This window comes from Botryllus schlosseri, chromosome 9 (genome assembly GCF_051294905.1).
Source record: "Botryllus schlosseri isolate E-star chromosome 9, Bs_hap1, whole genome shotgun sequence".
NCBI lineage: Eukaryota > Metazoa > Chordata > Ascidiacea > Stolidobranchia > Styelidae > Botryllus > Botryllus schlosseri.
Genome location: NC_137244.1, coordinates 27,306,552 through 27,331,867, shown reverse-complemented (window position 1 = coordinate 27,331,867; position 25,316 = coordinate 27,306,552). Strand labels below are relative to the sequence as shown.

Genomic DNA, 25,316 nt, shown 5'->3' with positions numbered 1-25,316 from the left:
AAGATTTTCGTGACCAACGTAAAACGAGTGATGACGCTTTGAATAAGTAAAATCTACTACTATGTCTTATCTTAAATCTACTATGTATTATTATCCCATACCTACATTCTACTTATCAAATGTAGACAAATAAGTTGTGTTGCCCAAAACATGTTTAAGTTGAAGTAGTCTAAATACGTGACCTTGCACCTGAGTAAGTATGGTGCAAGTGGGTGAAAAACTACTTGAATACTTCGAGAAAGTATAGACTTACTTGGTTGAGTTGAGTTTATAATTAAAATTTACTGACCACCTCACGCATGCTGTGTGAAAATTGAGGAGGATTCGGTTCGCAAAACAATTTCGGGAGATTTTTTTTATGAAATAAAAACAGCAGTTTCCACTGTTTTTAGCATTACAGTCGCATGTTTAACCTGATTTCTTGCCAGCTTGATGGCATTGCGGAGTAAAAACGATGGAAGATATCAACTCCCAACAAGGCGACGCTGAGGAGGAGGAATCTCCGACTGGCGTACATTCGCCGACGAAAAGGCATTTCAGCGTTTTCTCGGGAAAGTGAGTTGCGTCCCGTCTATCAAACTCGATATTTATTGCATTTCTCTCTATAATTCGGTATTAAAATATAATTTATATTTTTTGCGAATTCGGTAATTCTAGTTTTAATATAATTTGGAAAATTGTGTATAACTATAATTCTAACTGTAATCTAATTTGAGAAAATGTGTAGTTGTAATTATAACTGTAATCTAATTTGGAAAATGTGTAGCTGTAATTCTAATTCTGATCTAATTTTTAAAAACTGTGTGGCTATCATTCTAAATATAATCTAATTTCGAAAAAAACTGTGTAGTTGCCATTCTAATTGTAATCTAATTTGTCAAAAAACTGTATAGATATCATTCTAGTTAAAATTTAATTTGGGAAAATCTGTCTGGATATATTTGTGGTACTTGAAAAAGCTTAAAGTTCACTATAAACTGAATCGAAGTTGCCCAACACTTTGTTGCTTATATTCAGAGCAAACTCTTCGGCGAACTCTGACAAGGAGAGCTGTCCTGTTCATGTCGTCACGCGGTAGGTTTTCCGGTTCTTCTCCAAAACGATTACACTGGTCAACACATGTTTTTAGGCAGACAAAGTTAAGAGTGGTTTTTGGGGTACTGGAGGGCACTGATTCCGAATATAACCTTTGTTTTTTCAAATTGGCTCTTGATTTGGAGATAATCCATTTTGACTATTTTGACCAAAATCTGCCGTTTTCGCTGTAATGGCTGGATAGAAAATCGGCTCAGTCGTACTATAAAGTTTAGAAATTCAATCTACTTGTTATGTTTACACACAGAAGACTCATTTAAATCAAAATAGAGCAACAGCACAATATTGGATTTGTCATAGTTATTGACTTTCACGGATATCATGTACATAAATAAACTCCAGTCACGTTTATAAGTATTTACCTAGATAGTCAAATAACGTGGCGTTAATTCAGTCAGTTTTACGTCAACCACCTATTGTAAATTTGAAATAATCAGTTGGAATATAATATTATTCATTTATTTTAAAGCACAAATGTTTTTTGTACGATTTTTACCTGTAAGCAATTTAGTGCAGTTTCTCGAAACGTTCCAGCTATATGGTCTGCCATAATATGTTCATCTCATCCGCCCTAATATCTTACTTTTGTTGTTTTGATTTCTTGGTGGAAATATATCAAGATAACTGAACAGGAAGTGAACTTTAATGCTCATGTTTGTTCCAAGTTTTCCATATGCAGATACAAATTTTCAGACCAACTGCTGTTTGTAGTTGGGTGCTTTGTGATAATCTAAAACGTTGTATGTACTACACCTTAGGCTAAATTCCATGCAGTGAACTCCTTCCTAATATGAAATTGGAGTCTTTCATCCGTATTCGAATCTGAAATCTATCAAATATACCAGATTTAAGCTTCTCGTTTCATAGGGATACTATAGGTATACCCGTTTTGTTGACTCAGCGGAAAATTATTCATTTACAAGTCTAAGGAAATGAGACACATATGAGTATTGTAGTTAAGCTTCTCAAGGACACATTTTATAGCTTTATACACTTTATACAATAACCAATTGATACAGGAGGACATGCATTTCCGTTGTGCAAAAGTAAAACTTTTAGGCTTGACAAACTGTGCTTTTTCGACAAACGAATATTTCGCACCCGGTCATGTTAATACTGATGGAATAACTGAGAACGACATGAGGTTCTTCATAGTCAATTATCTATTTATGCGCAGTACGATTACCAAAAAACTACGATTTTTTCCAATCAAGTGAAATATTCCTGGGTAAATACAGTAATTTTGGGCTTTTTTAGGAGTATAAATATCTTCTGACAAAGAGCCAATCTGACAAAAGTAATGTGATATTCGTAATCAGCACCCTCGAAAACCCCAGAAACGGCTCTCAGTTGTTCTGCAAAAAAAATGTTTTAATTTTGTTGACCAGTGTTATCAATCATCAAAATTAGGCAGTAACGATTACTTCTACTTTTCAAAGTACTCCGGTTTAGCCTACTTCTACTACTTATGTTATGATTTCCGTTTTCAGAATACTTCCTTTTTACTTACTTAGAATTCCCTACGTCTACTCGTAATTGACTAAAAATTTTCCCCACGTTACTTCTACCTGAGGACCGTCCCTGACTACTCTGGCCACCTCTGGGCACCAGCACTAGAATGCTCTTGCTTCTATGCAAGCAGCTCCCAGATCCAAGGGTAGAATACTTACTTATTCACTTACTTGTAAATCGCTACTTCAACATATACTTGAGTAGAAATTTACGACCTTACTACTACTTCTACTACTAGGCCTACTTGACTACAAACGATTGCTACTCTAATCATCTCTGTAATTCATTTCTACTTATAGCGTCCGACCTCTCAACCCGCAAGAAATTGAACGTAAGGACAATGACGTGATCGAATTCGCGGGAAACGGTGCACTGTTCGTAAGTATATATAAAGGGTTGGGCGCAATGATTCTAGTATTAATTTTAACCCAGACCTAGTTGAAAGAAATGTATTCTCAGGAACGGCTTTCAAAATCTGTTAATTCAGGTCCAAAGCGGCAAATCCACGTCGTTCGGTTTCGATGCAGTGTTTGAGAAGGAGTGTGGCCAAGATGACGTATTTCAATTCTGCGGTCAGTTCGTTATAGGTGTTGTTCAATTATAGATTCTGTAGGTCATTTGGGTAGACTATATAGGCCTGTAATGTTTCTTTACTGTCCGTGAAAAGAAGCTTGGAATTTGAATGTTTATATGTGTACTAAAAACCATGATGCATCAAATGAATCGGAAATCCGTTCACATTGAAGCCTGTATATTTATGTGCCGCGTGTGCGTATAGCGTACGTGCGTCGTATGGGTAATCTATAGATTCAAAATATGCCGTAGACATAAAAACAAAAGGTGGTCAGTGGTCAGTAACGGAGTAGGCTACTTCTACTTTTTCGAAACACTCCAGCAATTTTTTTTCTAATCGCACTTCTTACTCAAATGGTTGTGATAATAGATCTATTCTGTTTATTGGTTTTCAGTTTTTAGGCAAACTAGGCGTCTACAATACCTACTTGTTTACTTCTTGTGACACTTGGCAATCACCACTTTTACTTGTACTCGTGTAAAAATCAACTTGAGTATCAACGATTGACTACTTTGGTCACCTCCAATAAAAACATACAAAAAGACTGTCTTATTTGCAAATTATTATTCGTTTCAGATTGGTCAACTTAAGCACTATTGATTTCAATTCCCAACTTAAACCTCCCTGTTTTATATGGTATATTAATTTATTGTTGCCATTATTTCATGACGAATTACACATTGTGTGAATTGAATTAAGACTTGAATAATATTTTCTGCAAATCTACCTTCACTTTCTCATTGCCTAATAATAACACATCCACTTAGCACCCTGTGTAAGAAATGTTATTGACTGCTTTCAATTTAAAAATATAGGTAATGCGCCCGATATTATAGTTTACTGTTTTGACTCGGTTCGCCACAATAATTTCTGCTTCTGATTCAGCCTCTTGGGGAAATAATCCCCCAGTCCTGGTGTAAACAATAGGAGTGTAGTCGGTTTATTTTATTGCTCTGATCGGCGGATTACGCTTCATCAACATGTAATTAATCTTCTATCTCCAGACATCAAACGACTTCTCGACATGGCCGTAGACGGATACGCGTGCACTGCTTTTGCATTCGGACAAACCGGATCTGGAAAAACGTATACTATGACGGGCCCGGTGACTCCGGTTAGTGAGCGGCCATAACAGAGTTGGACAACTAGATAATTTTCGGCTTTTCAAAATTATATTAGATGTAGCATGATAGATACACAGTTTTTTTTAAATTAGATTACAATTACAATAATTGAATTCGCAATTCATATTCGGATCCATATCCAGTTGTTCAACTCTGATTCATGAAGTCGAATCGCAAAATCCGAACCCGATTCGTATTTAGGAGTCTGCCTCGAACCAGGGAGGCTCGATTCGAGAGCCCGACAACTACGGACTCATTCAATTCAGCTTCTCCCACCTCATGCAGAGGGTCAACGGACATGACGTCACAACCGTTAAAGCTTCCTACATGGAGATCTACAACGAACAGGTGATGATGCGTAAGAAGTATTATGCTTACTTTATAACATGAGTCGGTGAATATGCCGCAAATACATCGAGGACAAAAATATACTTTGTTTCCTTCCTCCCGAAGACACGTCTTGCAATTTCGAAAATGTCGAATTCAGATTAATATTGTAGGTTCAAGACTTGTTGAACCCGTTCAGTCACAACAACGTGCAAGTCCGCTGGGCAAAAGGGTCTGGTTTTTACGTGGAGAACTTGCTCACGCGGGAGATCGAAGACCTGGACGACCTGATGGACGTTTTGGAGGAAGGTATGAAGAACAGATCTGTGGCGGCTCACAACATGAACGAACATTCCAGTAGGAGTCACAGCATACTCACGGTGTACATCGACAGCGAGGGGGTGAGATATCGCTAATTACATTTTAGAGCCACAGTCCAAAGCAGAGTTTGTAAATTAGAAACATTTTCAGTTTTTTCAAATTAGATTAAAATATAATTGTTGCTGCACACTTTGAAGTAACTTTGGCGTGTCTAGTATCACTTCTTCTACTTGTACTCGGCTAGTATTTTATGACGTCACTTCTACTCCTACTTGACTAGCAGCACACACTAGGCTACTTTGACCCACATTTTAAGGTGGAAGAAGGAATTGTTTCTGTGACTAAACACGGCAAGATCTCTTTCGTGGATTTGGCCGGGAGTGAAAAAGTAAAGGAAACCGGGTCCACCGGAGATACGCTCACGGAGGCTACGAATATCAACCGGAGTCTGCTCACACTAGGTATCGCATGCGTGATTTATTGGTCACTTCATTCCTTTCATTTCAATAGTTCGTATAATAAATACTATCATCGTATCAAAATACTATAAGATTGCGATATAATGTTGTTGCGGTCTTTTTAAGCCAGATACCAACTTGACATCTAGAACATTTAAATAAGAGGCGTGCACAGTTGTACCATAAATGAAACGATAACATCAAAAGGACATGCAATGCAATACAAGTTGCCGACAGTCCTCAAATCAACCAATTACCTACTAACACTACCCGTAACGCTACGCTCGCTCCTAGTTCAATGCGCATATAGATGCAATATTCCACGCACCTTTAGCTTGCTACTGAAGAGTAGGGCTGGGCAAAATCGAGTACCTGAGTGATTCGATTCTGAATCACGTAATATGCTTCGAGTCGAGTCGAGAATTCGAGTATCAATCATTATGACGTAATAACAGTATATAAGATGTCACGGTTCAAATATATACCTTTTATGCCACCACAAAGAATACAATGCTTGTTATCTATCACATTAAAGATACTTTGGTATTATTTCGACCCTATACCGATTTCATTTCACTTTGTGACAATGTTGTAGGAGGATGGTGACTTCGGAAATATGTTATTTCCAGTAACGTTCGTAGCTTTGTACTATGTTTCGTATGCTGCGATACGGTCAATCAAGGTTTTAAGGCTTCCCCAGTGAAAAATAGCATCAAAACCATAACTTTCGTCAACAAAATAACTTGAAGCGGCGTATAATTTCAGTACTTGAAAAAATCGTATTTTGCTACTCGACTCGAATCATTAAAATAATTACTCGATTCAGATTCGAGTACTCGAATCATTGTGCCCGGCCCTACTGAAGAGTTCTTATTGGTTCAATCACTGATATACTTTGCTATATTGTCCACTAGGGACATAGATAGATAAACAGGTATGCTGCAAAAGGCCACAGTGGTCGAGAAGCACCCCATTCCCCTATACATACATACATACATACATACATACATACATACATACATACATACATACATACATACATACATACATACATACATACATGCATACAACCGTAACTTAACCCAAAAGCGTCCATAATAACCCTTATTTTAACCCACTGTCGCATATTAACATGTCCATTGTCCCAGTATAGAAAATGAAGCGCCCTGTTTCGATATAGGAAGCCGACGTGTTCGTCGTCCTATTATATCGACTGACTCGTACAGAAAGAGCTTTGGAGGTCGAAACACATCCCAATACTCAAATTTGTTCTGGTCGTTCTGCACGTCTGATTCTACTCTTGTTGTACTGGGGTTCATGGGGAAAGTCGTCCGATTTCGATGTAATGAAAATAAATCAGTTCTTTCGAAGTTGAATCTAGTTCGTTGTGTTATAATTAGTTAGTTGCGGATTTCTTAGGTCGTTAGTTCTATAGTTCTAATTGCGAGTTTTGGAAACCCAGAAATTTATTTAAGTCTGCCGTGTGCAGGTAATTGCATCTCCGCGCTGAGCGACACCAAAAAACGTGGCGGTCATATTCCATTCCGCGACAGCAAGCTGACGAAATTACTCGCAGACAGCCTCGGGGGTCAAGGGGCCACGCTGATGGTGAGTAAAATTAGTCATTTACATCGATATTTCGATACACACATACAATAATACATGAGAGGATTCATGTAGTCAACCATGGTACTCAAGTATAGAAGTAGAAAGAGCGATTTGGAAGTAAGTAGAAAAGTAGGTATTCTAAGTCTAGCTTTGCCTACAAACTGGAAACAGACAAGTAGGAGTAGGGGTAGTTTGAAATTATAACCACCTGAGTAAGTAGTGTGGGTAGGATAAAACTACTTGGAGTACTGCAAAAAGTAGAAATACTTCCTCACTGACAACGTCTGGTAACGAAGTACTCCTGCTTTTTTGTAGTACTCGAACAGTTTTCAAAAACTTACAGCTTTGATACTCAAGTAAATCAAATTTTACACTACTTCTACTTCGTCCTACTTTGTGACTTAAGGACTTTTTCGCTATTGAACGTTTGTCAAGTACAAGTATTATGTTCTTCCAATGAGAAGAGAGGATGTATTTATGACTGCGTTTTACAACCGCTTACTTACTGGGAGTTCTTTTCAACGCGATCTAATTCTACTTCGACTTGTGATATAGCTTCGATCTGCTTCTGAAAGAACTGCGTATAAACTTCTACTTGAGTGCCGTTTGTGCTATTTTTTAGACCACGCCTATTTCATTGCACTGTGAGAATGCTGTGCGTTGATTACGACTTCTCAGATATGTCATTTACATATTTCGTATTCTGCGATACGATCAATCGAGGTTTCAATGCTTCCACAGCCCTTAGTGGCAAGGAGCCTATCATTTCACGACACGATTCATTAGAATTAACACTCGAATTATTGTGACCAGCCGTAAATCAGTATAGGCTAACTATCAACAAATGTTATCAGAAGCGCACCCGTTCTGTTTGCGGACTTAATTTGTTCGCTGAGTTTTATAGCCCTCACAATGGCCGAGTCAGCTCATTATGACATCACACGTCCGAAACGACACATAAATCAAATAAGTCGGGATTATTCGCTTATGCGTCTTTGTTCGGCATAAGAGAAAGCTGCTTTTGTGAATAGACGCTGGTACTGTTGGTACGGAATAATGCTGCGTTAAAATAAGGTTAGTGTAAGGCGTATTGTGTTGCGTTGATTTATAGAATGACCGAATGAACGATATATGTCATTTTAGGCAGAGTGGGACTACTGGAATGTTTTCGGACTTACCAAATTAGATTAGATTTAGCATGATTGAATTCTCAAAAACTTGGGACTTGGATTGATTTCTAAATTAGAAAGAAATTGAACAATAATGAAGTTAAATTCGTATCAAATTAGAGTGACAAATGTCTGTACAGTGTCCACCAAGTTTGGCTCGTTCTGGACTATACAGTTGTCATGTAGTATTCTCATGAAAGTCAGTCATAAGATTACAATTAAAATAACATCGTAGAAACATTTAACAAATTAGAATAGAATTAGAAATACTGAATTCACAAAAATTTGGAAATTGATTTTGTTATATTTCTTTCTTATTCGGAATTCAATTCAAGTTCATACCAAATCAGAACTTGACTCTCATATGCATGACAATAGCAAATGTCTGTACGCCAATCTTAGCCCGTTTGGCAAGATGCAGCTAGTTCCCCAGTAGCATTTCCAGAAAACCATAAATTTGATCAGAACTTTTCACCAATTAGATTAGCTCCAATCGCTCTAATTATAGTTTAATTAAACAACTACAATTATCTAGTTGTCCAAGTCTTGGGCACGAATGACGTGAAAATCACATACTGAGGCAGCATCGGCATTGTATAAAGTTCATTTTAATCTTTCCAAGTCCCAATCGTGAGTTCTCTGATGAGTTTGAAGGGTGCTTGAGGTTGACTGACTATCTATGTCACTGTGTCGTTATGATTGAAGAGTGTGTGTTGTGTTTTCGTATTTAAGGTTATGTGAGAATGGGGCTTCAGGCTCAAAAATCCGATATAAGCGATAGTTGTTTAAGCATGCTTCAGTTAAACGACGAGATGGTGCCGGAAGACGATCTTGCTTTTGCGTATTATGATGTTATAGACGACGATGGAGTAAAGTTTGTAGGTAGTTGTTCGCGCAATCTCGTCATTTTTTGACTATTTACAGATCGCCTGCATATCACCTTCAGCTCACAATGTCAGCGAAACTTTGAACACGCTACGGTACGCCAAAAGAGCGAAAAAGATTAAGAACAAGTTAGTTGCTTACTGACTTCGAGAACTATAGATAGTTCTGGTTGCATAATTAGAACGAAATTCCATTAATCTAATTTGTGAAACGTTTCTTCTCTTTCATTTGAAATTTAATCTCACTTCTGGTATTCCTGTAAATGCTACATGAGAACTATATAGTGCGATATGAGCTAAGCTCGATGTACAGACATTTACCATTCTCGTGCTTATGAGGATGAACTCTGATTTTATACGAATTGAGGTTGATTTTTGTTGTATTTCGGAAGTTTTCGCTAATTCAGTATTTCTAATTCTGATCTAATTTTGAAAAAAGCTACGTCGCTGTCATTCTAATTCAAATATAACTTGTAAAATCTAAAAATTTATCTTATTATCAAACTATTCTAAGTTATGGTAAAACTGTCATACTGACATCAACTCTTTCAGGCCCACGATTAAAATGGACCCGCGCGAAGAATTGATCTTGAAGCTACAGAGAGAAATGCATTTGATCAAAAAGGAAAACCTGCTGTTAAGAGACCATCTGCAGTTTCCACAGAGAGCCAACCCCAGGTTTCCGCAGCCCGGTCAAGCCCAGGACGGTGAGTACTGTAGGTATAGAGGAGGTGGTCCAAGTAATCAGCGTTGATACTCAAGTAGAAGTAGAAGTAGGGTCGTTTTGTACTATGGTACAAATACAAGTAGCGATTTGTGAGAGTAGTAAATGAAAGGTCTGAAAATACTCGCAAGTTGTTTCATAAAGTAGATTCGATCTATTTATTCGGAGTACTAAAGTAGGTTCCGCTACTTACACTATCTTACTTATGATTATGATTTATACTCAAGTACAATAATAGAAGTAGCGATTCTCCAAGTAAGTAAACGCGGTTATAATCTCAGACTACTTCTTTTTCCGATTCGCAGTTTTCAGATTTTAAGCAAAAATAGGCCTGTAATACCTGCTTGTGTACTATTTTACTTTTTACCCATCTTACTAGGAAGTCTCTATTTGCAATTGTACTTTAGCAGATATTTAAGATTTGGATTTGAAAAGAAAACGGTTTTAATGATTTTGGCCGGATTTGACGAAAGATTGATGATTTTTTAGTAAATTCCATCCATAACCGGATTCGAACTCGGTTTTAGGGACGAAACAAAATTAAGTCTTGATTTGGATTTTTGAAAATAATAAATCTCATCCAGGTCATCGAATGGCTCGATTTCTTCCCGAAATCTCGCGAGCGAATGAGCGGCCTACGACCGAAAACAGTCTCTACGAAATGTTGCAGGAGTACATGGTAGAGAACGAGTCGCTGAGAAACCAGAACCAGAGTCTGGCCTCGCAACACTCGCGAGACGAGAGAGACAGGAGAATTATTTCGAGAGAGAATGATCTGCTCTCTGACAAGTTGGAGGAAATGCAGAGGTTTGGTGTTTGTTTGAGTTTTCTGTACACACACATATGGGTATGTGACATTTGAGCATTAGGATTGTTTAGGGTTGGATTAGTGATGGCGTAGGGGTTAATTTAGGGGTCATAGTTGGTTTTGGGATCATAATGTTACATGCTTAATTGTCATTGGAATCAAATGTTGCTTTAATTAAGGTTTATGATTGCGGTTAGGGAGAGTGTACGGGTTAATTTATGAGTCGTGTGTGATTACATGGGTGTCATAAAATTACATGCTTAGCTGTTGTTAGGGTTATACTTATCCTAAGGTTTAGGTGTAGGTTAATTTTGGAGTTATGGTTAGTTTTGGTTTCAGGAATTAACTGTAATTAGGGTTATATTTACCTTTGACTGCTAAGTTTAAGATTGAGGTTGGGCTTAGGAATGGTGTTAGGGTGACTTTGGGGGTTACGGTTATAGAGTACGATGCATTCACGTTTTAATGTTTTTCATTTCATTGTAAAATCAAACCTGATATCGAATCTGAATTTCGTTACAGATTGGTGCTGTCAAGTCCACTGTTTCGCAACAGTCGAACGAACTCTGGCCATTCTTTCATGTCCATACAGTCGTACGAGGGGGGGTCCACATTCACCCCCATATCTCAAACATTCGCCCGGAACCGGCCCGGAGTCGGACCAAACAGTTTCCCAAACTACGCCATCAGAGATATGCAACAAGAGGCAGTGTTACGCCATCAATACCAACCCAGACAAGCTTGGGAAAGCACCCAGTATGATAACGGAGAACTACCTCCTGTGCGGGGCCCCCGGCCCAGAAAACAGCCGGTTCAGAGTAAGATGATCAGACAGAATCCAGCGAGGTCAAAATGGTGAGTCAGTAAACATAATTTATATACTACTTATACTACATAAACTATATCCTACATAAGTACATATACTACACAATACATAAACTATATAATACATATACTATATGCTACATATACTACATATACCATATATACAACATATACCACATATACTACATATACTACATATACCACATATACCACATATACTTCATATACTACATATACCTTGCTTCTGATAAAGTAGAAGTAGGGATATCCCAAGAGGGGGATATTCTACGCCCATTTTTGCCAAAAATACTTAAAGTCTGCCAAGTAGTACTGAAAAATCTACTTGAGTACTTATAAAAAGTATAACTACCTCTACAGGTCTGTGAGACAGACTTACGCAAAACAACTTCAAGACAAAAAGGCTTGGCATCGCATCAACAACGATGCCACTCACAAGAAACCCCCCGATGACGTTATGAAGGACTTTCCGCTACGAGACTTGGCCATTCCGAGACGGCATCCTCAGAGATTCAAAAGCTCCGGACCCAACCCCCCACGGTTGGCGGTCCTGCCAAACGAAGCTTACCAAGCTCGGGACGTCAGTCCGCGAGGCCCGATGAAAGAGCTGAGTGCGAGTTAGTTGGTTTTATGTATTTTTTCGGAGAAAAATATTTTTTGTGATTAATTTTTTTTATTAATCAAATATCCAAAAAATTTTCTCATGAAAAGGAAGGTTTCCAAGTACTCGAGTAGGTTTCGCCTAATTTCACTACCTGCTCGAGTGATTATATGTTTTTAGTTAACTAACTCTCTACACGCAACAATGTTTTAGGCAAAATTACTTTTACAATTCCCGAGAAAATGTTTTGGTGACCAAAAAGCAGCTTTTCCGCGTTTTCAGCGTCTTTGCGGAGAATGAACAAAAAAATTCGACGAGAAATGAGAGATCTCGACGTCAGAATTCACGACGAAAGAAGCCAACGGATGCCCGAGCCGAGATGACGTCTCGATACTACGATGATACGATGCGATCTCCCTATGATACGATGATAGCAAGAATCATCTCGCGATATCGATAATCGTCCGTTCCTTCATCCGACGTTAAAATCGGTTTTAAAATCGCTTCCCAGCCGACTTTCGTACGAAGTTCAACTTCACCTTATCAGTATTTTTTTTTATGAATATTTTTGGTATCTTTTCGCATCAAAGTCGAATATATCTTCAATCTCCTGCGATTTTGCTTCGTTTCTACAAACCTTACGAACAACATACAATATATTAATATTGAAATCAACACGAATATTCTTTTGAAGTCCGTCAATTTAGTTTGTACCAGGAGGAGTTTGTATATGACCTAAAAATAGTACTTTGAGCTTTGCCTAAATTGCGCGAACTTTCATGCCTGTCATATTTGTTGATACGATTGTCCATATACAATGTTCTTTCCTATTCTATACTAGTTGCTGGAAATTACACCTGATGAGTGTCATCACAAAATATTCGGGTTCATTTCAATATAAATTTATCATTCCATTGTATATTGAAGTCCTCCACCTCAAAGAGTCACCTACGAATATCCAACGAGACATTTCAGAAAGGGAGTCACGTTATAAGCCTGAAGGAATGCTTCAACAGATGAAATACGAAATTTAGCCGACCAGTTACGCCTGAGGCTACACAGGGCGAGGCTCAGTATTAAAGCCTGCGATAGACAACAATAGCTCAAGTCATGTGACATAGATATAGGAAGCCAGTCGTCAACAGTATACTATAGCTGTGTTTTGAGCGAATGTAGAACTATATTGCTGTTCAGAATTTATTCAGTAGATTTCCTAACTTGTAGCGATGACTGTCTTCAAGGAGAAATGTCTTCGCATTACATGCTACGTTCTTCAGTTCGTGTGCTTTGTAAGTTGATAGAAGAGGATTTTGAGAGACTAGGACATCTAGATAATTCTACCGAAGTAGATTAATTATAGCGAAGTGTCGGTAATCTAATTCCAATCTAATGTGTGAAATGCTACGCTCATTTTAATTCGTTTAATTTCTTCCAAGAGATTCAAATGCTTAGTTCTCATCTTATTTTGGAAAAACTGTGCAGCTATCATTCTAATTGTAATGTAATTTGGCCAAAACTGTCCACTGTCCAGCTATAATCCTACTACTAGCACAGTTTGGGGAAAAACAACCGTGGAGCTATAATTATAATTGTAATCAAATTTGGAAAAACTGTGTTGCTTGCTATGATTCTAATTCTAATCTAATTTGGAAAAACAACCGCGTAGCTAATTCTAATTTAATTTGAGAGAAAAGAAAACTGTGTAGGTATCATTCTAATTGTAATGTAATTTGAAAAAAAACTGTGTAGCTATCATCCTAATTGTAATCAAATTTGGAAAAACTGTGTAGCTATAATTCTAATTCTAATCGAATTTGGAAAAACAACCGCGTAGCTAATTCTAATTTAATTTGAGAGAAAAAAACTGTGTAGATATCATTCTAATTGTAATGTAATTTGAAAAATACTGTGTAGCTATCATCCTAATTGTAATCAAATTTGGAAAAATTGTGTAGCTACCATTCTAATTATCAACTAATTTGTAAAAATACTGTGTAGCTAAAATTCTAACTATCATCGAATTTAGGAATAGAAACTGTTTAGCTGCAATTATAATTCTAGTGTAATTTAAAATATACTGTGTAGCTTCAATATTAGTTCTAATCAAATTTGTAAAAACTGTGTAGCTATAATTCAAATTCTGATCTAATTTGTAAAACGTTGTGCAGCTACAATTCCGAGACACATTTGCCGTCTGCAGGTAACCGGGGTCACGATGCTCGGCCTGGGTGTGTGGGGGCTGGTTGACCCGAATCTCCACAGCTTAACGAAGAGCGACCACACCATTCTTTCGGGACTTTACGTTATGGTGATAGCGGGCGCCATGATATTGTTCGTCACCATTTTGGGTTGCGTGGCCATCAAGCGAGAAAGGAAATTGTTCGTGATATTGGTTAGTGAACTTATTTCTCATGATACAAGGTTCTCAAAATTTGATTTCTGACTCATTTATTTCAGTATTGCATCTTGGGTTTGATCGCGGTTTTCCTGAAGATTGTCGGATGCATTTTGGTTTTTGACTACTTCGTTTCTAAGCACGAATATCTGCAAAATTCGTACGAGCTGCACTACGGCAAAGTAGATTACGAGGATGTCACCGTGATTTGGGACGAAATTCAAGAGACGGTGAGCATCAGACTTGGCTAGCTACTTAACTATTTAATAAGGAAATATTCCTATGGTCTCATTTATTTTGTTATCTAATTTCTGGATTTCTTGAAAAACTCTAGGCCTACTCTACAATTGTATAGTGCCAAACGATGAGCCAAGTTCTATGTACGGAAATTTTCCATACTCGCGCTTTTGAAAAATAAAATGTGTAGCTATCATTTTAATTATAATCTAATTTGAAAAAAAATGTTTAGCTATGGTTCTAGTTCTAATATCATCCAAATGAAAAACTGCGTATAGCGTGTAGTGGTCACGATAAGCGTCTACCGATCGGCGGCTCCGTTTCGATTCCCGTCGGTGGTTCATCAGGGCTCCTCGACGACAAAAAAGCCCCACTAACAAGGGATGGAAAGAACGAGAAAGGGCCGCGGCTGCAAAAAACCTACATCGAAAAGAACTGCGACATCGCGGGCACTCTGGGCCGCTGTGGATGTCAGTCTAAAAGACCGTAACTGCGCGTGTTACAACGCACTGTGTCTTTATCGCATTTCATTGCGAGTGTCTGGTTTAGATGAAAATATAACTCGCAGATTATTATCATATATTTGAAAGAACACTAATGTTATTTCTATCGTTCTAAATCTAATCTACTTTGTAAAAGTTGATAATTTTCTAGTAGGCTATATTCTAAGCCAACACATTCGCTTAGCGCTGACGTCAACTCCATTCAATTTGTATTTCCAGGGCGGGTGTTGCGGGCTGATCAGCTATCGAGATTGGGAGAAGTCGCATTTTTACACCAACGGAAATCGCCGGATGTTCCCCAAGTCTTGTTGTAATCCTTCCGGAAATACGGATGCTTGTCAGAGAGGAAAAGACGGACATATTGTCACTGAGGTTCTTTGGATTCACTTATTCCTAGGACTGGGCACAATAATCCGAATAGGCCTACTTCAATGAACAGAGTAATAATCCTAATGATTAGAGTCAAGTAGTGAGACATAATTCTTTGGCTTCTTGACACTATAAGAGTCAACTAGATAGCGTACGGCTTCTTGATCGGTAGGTCGTAGATTCGATTCGCGGCCAGGTCAGACCAAAGACCTGATTAGTAACACTGGTAACAATGGCTTCCCTGCTTGGCGCTCATGCATTACTGGGATAGCATGGAGGGGTGGTGCATGACTTAGACAGCCGTAAAGGCTATATCTGCACTTCCTTGTCCAGCGGCATATGCACATCATGCACTCATGGTATGCATATGCGCAGATCGTGTGTATGTGTATCATGAGTCGGTGTATATGCCGCAAAAACATCAAGGACAAAAATAACCTACGTCCTTTCCTTTCCTTTCCCAATCCATGAAAATTATAGTTTCGTTACTATTTTCCGCTGTAGAAGCCTTAAAACCTTGATTGGTCGTATTGCAACACACGAAACATGTGTAGCCTACAATGCAGTGTTGGGATGACTCGAGTCATGATGACTTGACTCGAGTCAGACTCGAGTCACTTTTTGCGCATGACTTGACTTGACTCGAGTTACTTTGCTAAAATGACTTGACTTGACTCGGCGTATCAGAAATGTGGATTGACTCGTGACTCGGAGCAAATTTCACGAGTCAATTTCAAGTCATCAAATAATCGGTATCGATAAAACTCACTGTATCTTGCATATGTTCGGACTGTTCACGAAACGGTGGCTTAACCCGTAAGAGCGACCAATCATTCAATGGTCGTGCGTTTTACTGGGCATACGAAGTGATCGAAGCTTACAGCTTGCGTTGTCGTAAACTAGTAGCCTATAGTAAAGTACTTTAATAGTAAAATGTATATTTCTGTTTCTGTGTTCTTACCTTAACCAAACCTCTTGTTTTATTGAAATTGACTTCGAATATAGTTTATATAGACCTCAACCATTAGTGCAGGCTCGAGTTGTACCATATCGATTTGTAAATGGCTGATGTATTGCATCTAATCAATTTGTTTCTCTATTATCTATTTTGATTGGTAACTATAAACTGAGGCTATGCAATTACTTACATAGTTTACCAATTCTACGTATATGTGAGCGATGCAGCCCTTTTTGCGTGTATATTTAACTCTATATTCGTTCATCGGTTCACAATCAATGACCATTCAATTTGTATTTCTGACAGCTATCAAATGCAAATCATGCCTCATACTTCGAAAAGGCAACTTGACTTGAATTGTGACTTGACTCGTGACTTGACTTGACTCGAGTCACCTCCAAAATTCGAGTGACTTGACTTGACTCGAGTCACCTTCGAAAATCGATTGACTTGACTCGAGTCAAAATGTGCAATGACTCGAAATAACTCGTGACTCGAAGGTAGTGACTTGATCCCAACACTGGTACAATGTACAAATCTACGCCCGTTAGTGGAAATGACATGTCTTTGAAGACGTGATCAACCCACAGCAATGTCACAAAGTGCAATGTAATGAGCGTGGTCGAAAAAATACCGGATCATAAATGTGATGTTGAACTGGCCATATAAGCCTATATCAGTTTCCTGAAATGAGGGCTACATATTTAAACTTTCTACATCGATCATACTGCGACTCCCTCATCTTTTCGGGCAGGCCATGTAACTATAATGTCTAATTTCCAGGGATGCGACGGGTTTATCAAGAAGTATTACTACGGAATAGGAGGAGCCGCTGTGGTCATCATTTTGATTGAGGTGAGGCATCATATATCGAATATATATGTATTCGGATTTAAAAAAAATATATTTGAGGATTTATGACAAAAATGTTATGTTGGCTAAACAAAGATTGCACACCAAATTTGACTCAATTCCAACAAGTAGATGTGAAGCTATATAGGAGTTTGAAAATTCTTAATTTATTATCAATTATTAAAAATTTTAAATATTTCTGTCAACCTCATTAAATTGTTAACTTGTCTAAAATAACGATGCATAACATTTTTAGCTCACTTTCAACCGGTAGAAGCAAAGTGATTGCAGTTGAACATTTTGGATTTGCCAAAATAGTAAAGAATTATGAAAAACTCAAATCACTTTTGGCTTCTACGGAATTGCGTCAAGTTTATTTTGTATCGTTTCTGTAGACAACTCATCAATCCCACGATGTTGACAGTACAATTTGAAAACTTTTTGATAATATATTCAAAATATTCGAACTCATATGTAGCTTCACATCTACTAGTTGAAATTTAACCAAGTTCGGTGCGCAATGTATTTTCGACCAACATAACAATTTTATCAGGTAACCGCTAAATTTTGAAAAAAAAGTCTGTTTTGAGCATCTCTAATAATATGGGCTCCTTCGCTCAAAATGTATAATTGGAAATAGTCTGAAAACGCAACTTGAGTAACCTACTTGGGGGGAAAGGGGCGTCCCACACATGTGGAGTTATATAGTATCCCATCCACCCTAGACCACCCGTCAGACAGATATCTAGGTAAAACACGTCGTCTATTTCAGTTGTTCGCCGTTGTGATGCTTGCCTGCCTGTACCAATACTATCCATGACGTTTTACCTACGAGACGAGAGAATATATTCAAGCCAAAGCGGACAGAAGACACAACTTGCCAACACCATTTATGCTGGATGAGCTGGACGACTGCGCCAGTAGCCGAGAATTATAATTGTGCGAAATAGTACAGTGACATCTGTGCCTTGTAGTCAACTTCTATCAAAGTATGCCGACCTATTTTATGCCAAAAAAAGCAGTTTGTGTCTAATCTAAAAATAGTTAAGCTTCGGCCATCTGCTCGTCTTGATCCTTCGAATTCATGTGACTTCATATTTAGCAATACGATTGTTGCTAAATATTCTCTTTTGGTTGCTGACGATTACCCCCGACGAGTGTCAGCCGAAAATGTTCGGGTTTATTTCAATTCCAATATCAATATATTATTCTAGTTAGTGATACCACAGGTAAACACTCTTTGCACTTTGTTCTGCTTGATTCATTTTCAAACATTTATTGAATAATCCTGAAAGATGGCGATCGTGAAATAAATTTCACAGGAAGTTGCGAGAAATCTTCCCCCAAACAGTCGTGTGCTCGACGACTCTACGTCAACAGTCAGATCGTGAACCGTGTTCCTAGTCTGTTTAGACCAGCGCACCCGAAACGCCATCTCATGTTTTATCGAACGTGATTTCGACCATCGAGTTTTCTTCCGGCTTGCTCTCCTGGGCGTCGTGGTTCTGATTGTCCGCGTGTTGCTCGTCTGGGAAGCTCGGGTATCCGTCCGTATGTGCGTCTGTGTCTTCAAGCTTCGGAATCTTCTGATCATAAAAATGACATGAGGATTCGGATGAATCACCCAACGACAGTGTCCAACAACTAAAAAACTTTCAGCTCTCCCAGATTATATTAGAATTAGAATGATAGCTGCAGTTTTTTCTCTAATTAGTGAAATTAGACAACTAGAATTAACCAGTCGTCCAAATCTTATTTGAATTACAATTAAAATGAGGGCATGGACTCATCGGAATTAGATTAGATTGACTAAATTCGCAAAAATTTGGAAATTTCATTCAATCCCGAAGTAGAAAGATGATAGTTTATTCTCATAGGCGCGAGACTGGCAAATGGTTGGCTCGTTCGCAGGGCTGCAACCATGTCACAAGGCTCCGAGCCTCAAGTCAATTCGAGTCATTTTCAGTTCGCCCACGAGTCGAATCGAAGCCTGAGTCAACGAGCAAAGTGTCGAGTCTGACTCGAGTCCGAGTCATAGCGTTGACTGCTCAGTTTCAAGGTAAAGTCTTGTTAAACCCACTTTTTATAACTCTATTTGGTGATATTGAATGGTTCGTATTTTATATACTAATTTTCCTCACTTAAACGGTTTCCAGTCGCATATTTATTGTCAATTTCGCGCGTGAATTAGAGGTAAATCGCGCTGAAAAGATTTCAGTTGACCGCTTCTTCGCGCCCCCCTTCAGATGCTTTCACGCCCCCCAGGTTGAGAACCACTGCCAACAGCGTGGTTACGTTAGTATTCTTTGAAATTACCATGAAATTTAGGTCTTGACCATCCGAGTCTCGAGTCATCCGACTTGTCCGAGTCATGCGCTGGAGTCCCAAGTCGAGTCGATACACATATTGACTTAAGTCGAGTCATTTCCGTATTTTGAGAAAAGTACTCGAGTCAAGTCGAGTCATCAGAAAATCGTGACTTGAGTCGAGTCATGACTCGAGTCATCACAACCCTGCTCGTTTTGCACGATACAGCTCTCCTGTAGCTTGGTCAGTAGGGCTGTTCAAAAATAGACTTTTTCCCGGATTCCAGCCATTCACTGATTAAATTGTCAGGTTACCCTAAAAACGCTGCACACCAAATTTGGTTCAATTCGAACAAGTATAGGGCTCCGCGGATCCAATTAAAATTTTTACTTCATTGGGGTAAATTGCAAAAAAGTTCAAATTTTTCTGCAAACCCCATGAAATTGTTGAGCTGTCTTCAAAGACGATGCAACAAATTTGACGCAATTCCAACTAGTGGATGCGGAGTAATTTGAGTCTTTCGTTGATAATCCTAGGACAGGGGTGGGCAAACTTTTGAGCTCGCGGGCCGCATTCAACATCTGAATCCATTCGCGGGCCGCACTATATAAAATTGGGATCATAAACCAAAACGCAATATTGCTGGTATTTGATTATATAGTGAGGACATAATATATAATAGCATAATATATATGCTTATTTGAAACAAACGAAACATTGCTATGATGATATCGTACACGCGCCAGAAACAATGGTGAGATTTCATAGGCTGGTCGACCTCAATAACCAATTTGTCAAAACTATAGAGATGAAAGTCTGTTGTCCCGATTCTTAGAACAGGATTGAAATTTAAATCTGTGAGCAGTGATCAGTTCATAGATTTACTAATTCCGCTTTGGGTTAAGTTCCAGGACACACAATGCTGACAGTATCATAGCCATGTTAGCTTCAAACACGCTTCTACTATATGTGTAGATTTCACGCCCCCTTATCGTCATATCAAAAACCGCAATCAGGATGCTATAGCAAACCCAACGGATTGTTTGGTGGCATGGGAGGTTACAACTATTGATGAGAGATTTTGAAGTATGAAATTCATACTAAATACAGAGCACTAATTAGAAAGTGGAAGGAAATCGCGCGAAGCGCGAAAAAATTTTCAGTTGAGCTCAGCTTCGCGATCCCCTTCAGATGCTTTCATGACCCCAAGGGGCACGCGTCCCCCAGGTTGAAACCCACTTCCTTAGAATTATCATGGTGAAATATACTAAGAAAAAGTTTAATTCGATTAATTCGATTTTTAGTGCGCATTTTATCAATATTTTTAATAAGTTTCTTTAGACTCTCGCGGGCCGCACAGAACGGCGTTGCGGGCCGCATGCGGCCCGCGGGCCGTAGTTTGCCCACCCCTGTCCTAGGATTATCCACCGATCGATTCGATCCAATTAGTGCAATTACAGTCTAACCTAAAATCTGGTGGTCCAAGACTGACTTGAAGCCTAATATTCGATCCGTGGTCAAATCACCCGTCACCCACCTCTTCTCCCACAGAAGTACCCCCCACGCAAAGGTCGACCAGGTCCGCCTCCGGGTCCTCTGTGATCTCGTACACAAAGCTGTCTGCACGTTGCTCGCTGCTCGACTGTCTCTCTTCGTCCGCGATCCATTTTGCGACCTGCAACAAAGGGGGGCTGGTTCACGCCCGAGTGATCACGGCGTAGAGTTCGTGCGCCCACCTGTGGGTGTTCGCTGGCCAAGTAATCGTGAACGTATTTCACCCCGAGGTCAGAAGCGGCTTTCCAGATCTGATGCGCTTCGATAAACCTGCAAATTGTGTTTTGAATTTTTATTCACCGTACTCAATTTATACGGAACAATTTCGAAGTGTCAAATCTACTTGAAGTTGATGAAGTAGAAAATAACGGTCTTCAACAGTACTCAAGTTATTGACTTCAAAAAGTACCTAAGCACTAAGTAGACTAGATGCCATAAATTTCAACTCCGTCGGGAGCAGAAGTAGCGATTCCCAAGACATGTGTGAGTGTAAGAAGAACTGTCTGGAAAGTACTCGAGTAGAAGTACTTTTGAAAAGTAGTTTGGCTGAAGGGTTGCATACTTGAAGTAGTTGTCTTGAAGATATACCTTCGCGACCAACGATAATCGACTAATATAACTCTAAAAATAAGCACAATCTTCGAGAATATATTCAGTTACCATATCACATGGTTCTCATTACAAACCTATGTCTGTTCTATCACAAAACTATTTTCTGCTTTATGAAATACAAAGAAAAACATTTGCAGTTTAGCCAGAAAAACTAAAGCAACACTGGAAATACTCTAAAATCGTAAGCATTTGAATTAAGTAGTGCAAGAAGGCAAATCCTACTCGAGTAGAAGTACTTGGTCATTGTCTGCTTGTGATTACACGACAAAATTTTACCGTAGAGGTTTTTTCCTTTTCAATTTTCCGGTGTAGATAATTTCGAGCAGAGATTTTAGGCCGAACGAGGAAACGTCCTTGAGTTCGATGGTGCGCGACCCCATCTCGATGGGAGTCTTGATTTTCGCAGAGACCGCCGCCAGTATCGACGAGTGAGCCTGTCAGAAAGAATATATCTTGAGTTGTGCAGCACAGTTGGTCAAAGTAACGTTGGTACTGAAGTAGAAGTAACGTGATAAATTTCTACTTTAGTACAGGTAGCAATTTACAACTCTAAACAAGATAAAGATGGATTCATGACAAGTAGACTTGGTCGATGGGTCTTACACATTTTGCAGTTAATCACTTCAGAAAATTGCGCGATGTATCGCAACCAACACAAAAGAAAGGTAATAACAACACTACAACTGGTACGTACAATCTTCAAAAATGCGTTCGGCGGTTATGTGATAACCATTTTCCGCAGTCGTTATGACGATTTCACTATAAAAGTGATGCACGCATACTCCCAAACTACTTTTCACTTCACAAAAACTGCTAGTAAGTAGAAGTAGTCTAAATCGATCTCTCGAATATGCAGTAAAAGTAGACTAAACTCGGAAAAGTAAAAGAAAACGCACACGAAACTCTTTCTTGTTGCCTTTTCGACCTCTTGTTAAAAGCGTCGCGTCAGATGGGATTGTGGGGGTGACGTCGATGATCGGGGCCGAGATCAGTGTGAGGTCACAGAACTTTCCAGATCTGATGAATGATAATGTTAGTGTTAATCAAACAATCTTGCTTCTCATCCACACCAGAGATGAGATTTTAAAAATCGAGATTCGATGATTTTTAATATAGCCTACCAACAAATTCGACAATTCCAACTCTTGGATGTGAAGATATTAGAAAATTTTGGATTTGAAAAAGAGTAATATATACTGTAGGAAAATCAATCATTACTAATTATATAATAAATACAATTTTTTCAAATTAAAAATTTACAAATAGCAGCCTGACAATTTCATGCGGTAGCCACTAGCCAGTGCAGTACAATTTGAAAAAATTATAATTTCAAACAACCCTAATCGACATGGATTTGTAATAAAAATAAATTATGATATTATAAAATATGCTCAGATGCTCACTTGTGCTGCTCGTAAAGAATGTTCATTAGGTGACTCGAGTGAATGAGGTCCATTCTGCGCGAGCAAATAACGTCGCTATCCGCAGACTCGTCATTCGGATAAACGTACGTCGACATGTCGTCATTGCAGAGAGAGAAAAGCGAAGCGCCTTGTTCCTGACCCAAAAAATTGGATTTTCAAAATGCTAGAATTAGGACTACTCAAAACACAAGTAGTTCATTGACAGTCATCTTACTAGATTTGTTGTTTGTGCAAGTTAGGTCCGTAACATAAGGAATTTGATTCAATTATTTAACTAAATAATATAGCATTAGCATCAGTTATAAATGACATTGGTGATCACTATTCATGTCTTCCTGCGGAGAGACAGTTGCCAACATTGATGGTACTCGAGTAGACTAGTTGGCGACATTGACAAAATGGACAAAAGTATCCAAACACACCTGATCTGAAGATTTATTTGAAATGGAAGGTCGTTTCCGTTTCATTCGTCGAATGTAATCTCCGTCGACAGATGACCGATAGCAGTACTTGATGTGAGAAGCTAAAGAAGTAGTCCCAAATGACCTGGCACAAAAAGGAAGTGAGTTTCAGATTTGTATAACCCCCCAAAAATAGAATAACCCAAATTTAGAATCACTGAATTCGTCTATATTAGGAGCGCATATAATTAATTTAACCAGAAGTAGATTACCGTCATTCAGCTCTATAATTAGTCTGATTGAGACAACTAGAATAGTTTAGATGTCCAAGTCTACACAGCATACAAAGGAAGGCAGCGGAGCATTAGCTAAATTTCCAGCGGTCAAATACTTGTACTTGGCAGCCATGGGGAACATGCTATGATAGTCCAAAACAAATCATTGCACGGCGCACGCACAACCGCTGAAAAGTTTTCAATATTACATTTACGTTAGCACATGACATCAGCGCCAACTGTTCTACATTGCATTGTAGTAAGTAACGACCATCAGCTCAAAGCAGACGAAGATTGTGAGATCTTGAAAAGACAGAACAAGGCATGAAATTACCTTCAACAAGGCCAAGTCTTAGCAATCAGACCCGAGGCTTAGACTAGGGCAAGTCATAAAATACCGGTACATGATAAAATATGAGGAATTTACAAGACATGTTTAACCATCGCACTTCAAGTATAGAAGCAGAATATCACATCCAAGAAGCACTTGAGAGCCTGTAAGACCTGTAAAAGTCACAAAATATTCTGCTGTCGGCACCAAAGAATCTATTGAAAAAGTGAGGCAAGTCCAGGCCTGATTGGAATCGCTGGCCTTTTTGCCTGATATATCAGGGGAGCAGCAATGATTTTCCAAGTCAAAGAAATTTAATAAAAAATATTTAAAAAAATAAATATAGTGTGAGCACAGGACACCGATTCCAAACAGGAGTCCAGGTATATTTTCCCAGCACATTGACCTTACGCAAAATCCAAATGAGCTGATCAATCCCAAGGCCAAGACAGAAGACACTACCACAAAACATGCTATATGCAGTCAATGTATGTTTGTTTTTTCGATTTGCGCGGACTGTGTATCTCGATGGTAGATACTATCCGTAGTGTAGACTCGTTTTTCTATGTAAAACATCGTCGACTCGCAGAATCTGCGGTCGATCTATCCGAGGTCACACAAGAATCTCGCACCTTGGGTCCTTTCCGCGCACAATGCCGCTCCCGCAGTTGTTGCAGATTGCTTTCCTGATGTCTGTCGGAGAAATGGTGAAGTAATCCCACACGAAAGAAGTTCTCCTGCGGCTCGTTTTGTCCTCGGAGTTCGGAGTCGCCGGAGAACAAGAAATCATTCCTTCCGAAGCCATCTTGCGCTCGCAAACCGAACGAGTTTCGCGCGAACGCAAAAGATCCGGCGATCGATCCGGTCGCGTCTTGCCAGAATTGGAGCGCGAGAATTCTGCGGAGATCTCCCTTTGGAACGGGCAGCGTTTGTAGGGAGGCGACCTGGGAAGTTGTGGAGAGACAGGAAACAAGAGAGCAGCTGAAAAGCCAAAAGTTGAACGGCGAGCATCGGCCGATATCTGCCGCGGAGACGCATGAGTGAGCAGCA

The 25,316-nt window shown here is 39.0% G+C and overlaps 3 protein-coding genes across 3 annotated transcripts; 2 read left to right on the top strand and 1 right to left on the bottom strand.

Moving 5' to 3' along the window:
• The first annotated feature begins 334 nt into the window (after positions 1-334).
• LOC145446273 (kinesin-like protein KIF12) lies at positions 335-12,967 on the top strand. The gene is made up of 15 exons (XM_080324520.1): positions 335-555; positions 1,018-1,074; positions 2,907-2,985; positions 3,095-3,179; positions 4,186-4,295; positions 4,507-4,653; positions 4,806-5,033; positions 5,270-5,414; positions 6,901-7,019; positions 9,113-9,201; positions 9,625-9,779; positions 10,381-10,603; positions 11,127-11,459; positions 11,808-12,064; positions 12,331-12,967. The coding sequence occupies exons 1-15, from the start codon at positions 455-457 to the stop codon at positions 12,429-12,431; spliced, it is 2,229 nt and encodes a 742-aa protein (XP_080180646.1). The 5' UTR covers positions 335-454; the 3' UTR covers positions 12,432-12,967.
• Positions 12,968-13,140: 173 nt separating this feature from the next.
• Positions 13,141-18,710, top strand: LOC145446275 (tetraspanin-18B-like). Its single transcript, XM_080324522.1, has 6 exons — positions 13,141-13,337; positions 14,249-14,440; positions 14,506-14,673; positions 15,403-15,555; positions 17,294-17,365; positions 18,135-18,710. Exons 1-6 carry the CDS (start codon positions 13,275-13,277, stop codon positions 18,180-18,182), a joined length of 696 nt encoding a protein of 231 aa, XP_080180648.1. The 5' UTR covers positions 13,141-13,274; the 3' UTR covers positions 18,183-18,710.
• Positions 18,623-25,310, bottom strand: LOC145446274 (uncharacterized). The gene is made up of 8 exons (XM_080324521.1): positions 24,899-25,310; positions 23,682-23,805; positions 23,239-23,393; positions 22,732-22,852; positions 22,112-22,269; positions 21,406-21,493; positions 21,207-21,344; positions 18,623-18,948 (listed from the first exon to the last, which is right to left on the bottom strand). The coding sequence occupies exons 1-8, from the start codon at positions 25,069-25,071 to the stop codon at positions 18,799-18,801; spliced, it is 1,107 nt and encodes a 368-aa protein (XP_080180647.1). The 5' UTR covers positions 25,072-25,310; the 3' UTR covers positions 18,623-18,798.
• Positions 25,311-25,316: the final 6 nt, after the last annotated feature.

What these genes read in the sequence shown, in the direction of transcription:
- LOC145446273 (XM_080324520.1), top strand. Translation starts at nt 455, where the DNA reads ATGGAAGATATCAACTCCCAACAAGGCGACGCTGAGGAGGAGGAATCT. An exon ending in GCCCGGTCAAGCCCAGGACG is followed by an intron (nt 9,780 to 10,380) that starts GTGAGTACTGTA and finishes AATCTCATCCAG; the next exon opens with GTCATCGAATGGCTCGATTT. An exon ending in AATCCAGCGAGGTCAAAATG is followed by an intron (nt 11,460 to 11,807) that starts GTGAGTCAGTAA and finishes CTACCTCTACAG; the next exon opens with GTCTGTGAGACAGACTTACG.
- LOC145446275 (XM_080324522.1), top strand. Translation starts at nt 13,275, where the DNA reads ATGACTGTCTTCAAGGAGAAATGTCTTCGCATTACATGCTACGTTCTT. An exon ending in GGAAATTGTTCGTGATATTG is followed by an intron (nt 14,441 to 14,505) that starts GTTAGTGAACTT and finishes CATTTATTTCAG; the next exon opens with TATTGCATCTTGGGTTTGAT. An exon ending in ACGGACATATTGTCACTGAG is followed by an intron (nt 15,556 to 17,293) that starts GTTCTTTGGATT and finishes TCTAATTTCCAG; the next exon opens with GGATGCGACGGGTTTATCAA.
- LOC145446274 (XM_080324521.1), bottom strand. Translation starts at nt 25,071, where the DNA reads ATGGCTTCGGAAGGAATGATTTCTTGTTCTCCGGCGACTCCGAACTCC. An exon ending in CAAATAAATCTTCAGATCAG is followed by an intron (nt 23,394 to 23,681) that starts GTGTGTTTGGAT and finishes TTTTTGGGTCAG; the next exon opens with GAACAAGGCGCTTCGCTTTT. An exon ending in GTACTTCTGTGGGAGAAGAG is followed by an intron (nt 18,949 to 21,206) that starts GTGGGTGACGGG and finishes TTTTATGATCAG; the next exon opens with AAGATTCCGAAGCTTGAAGA.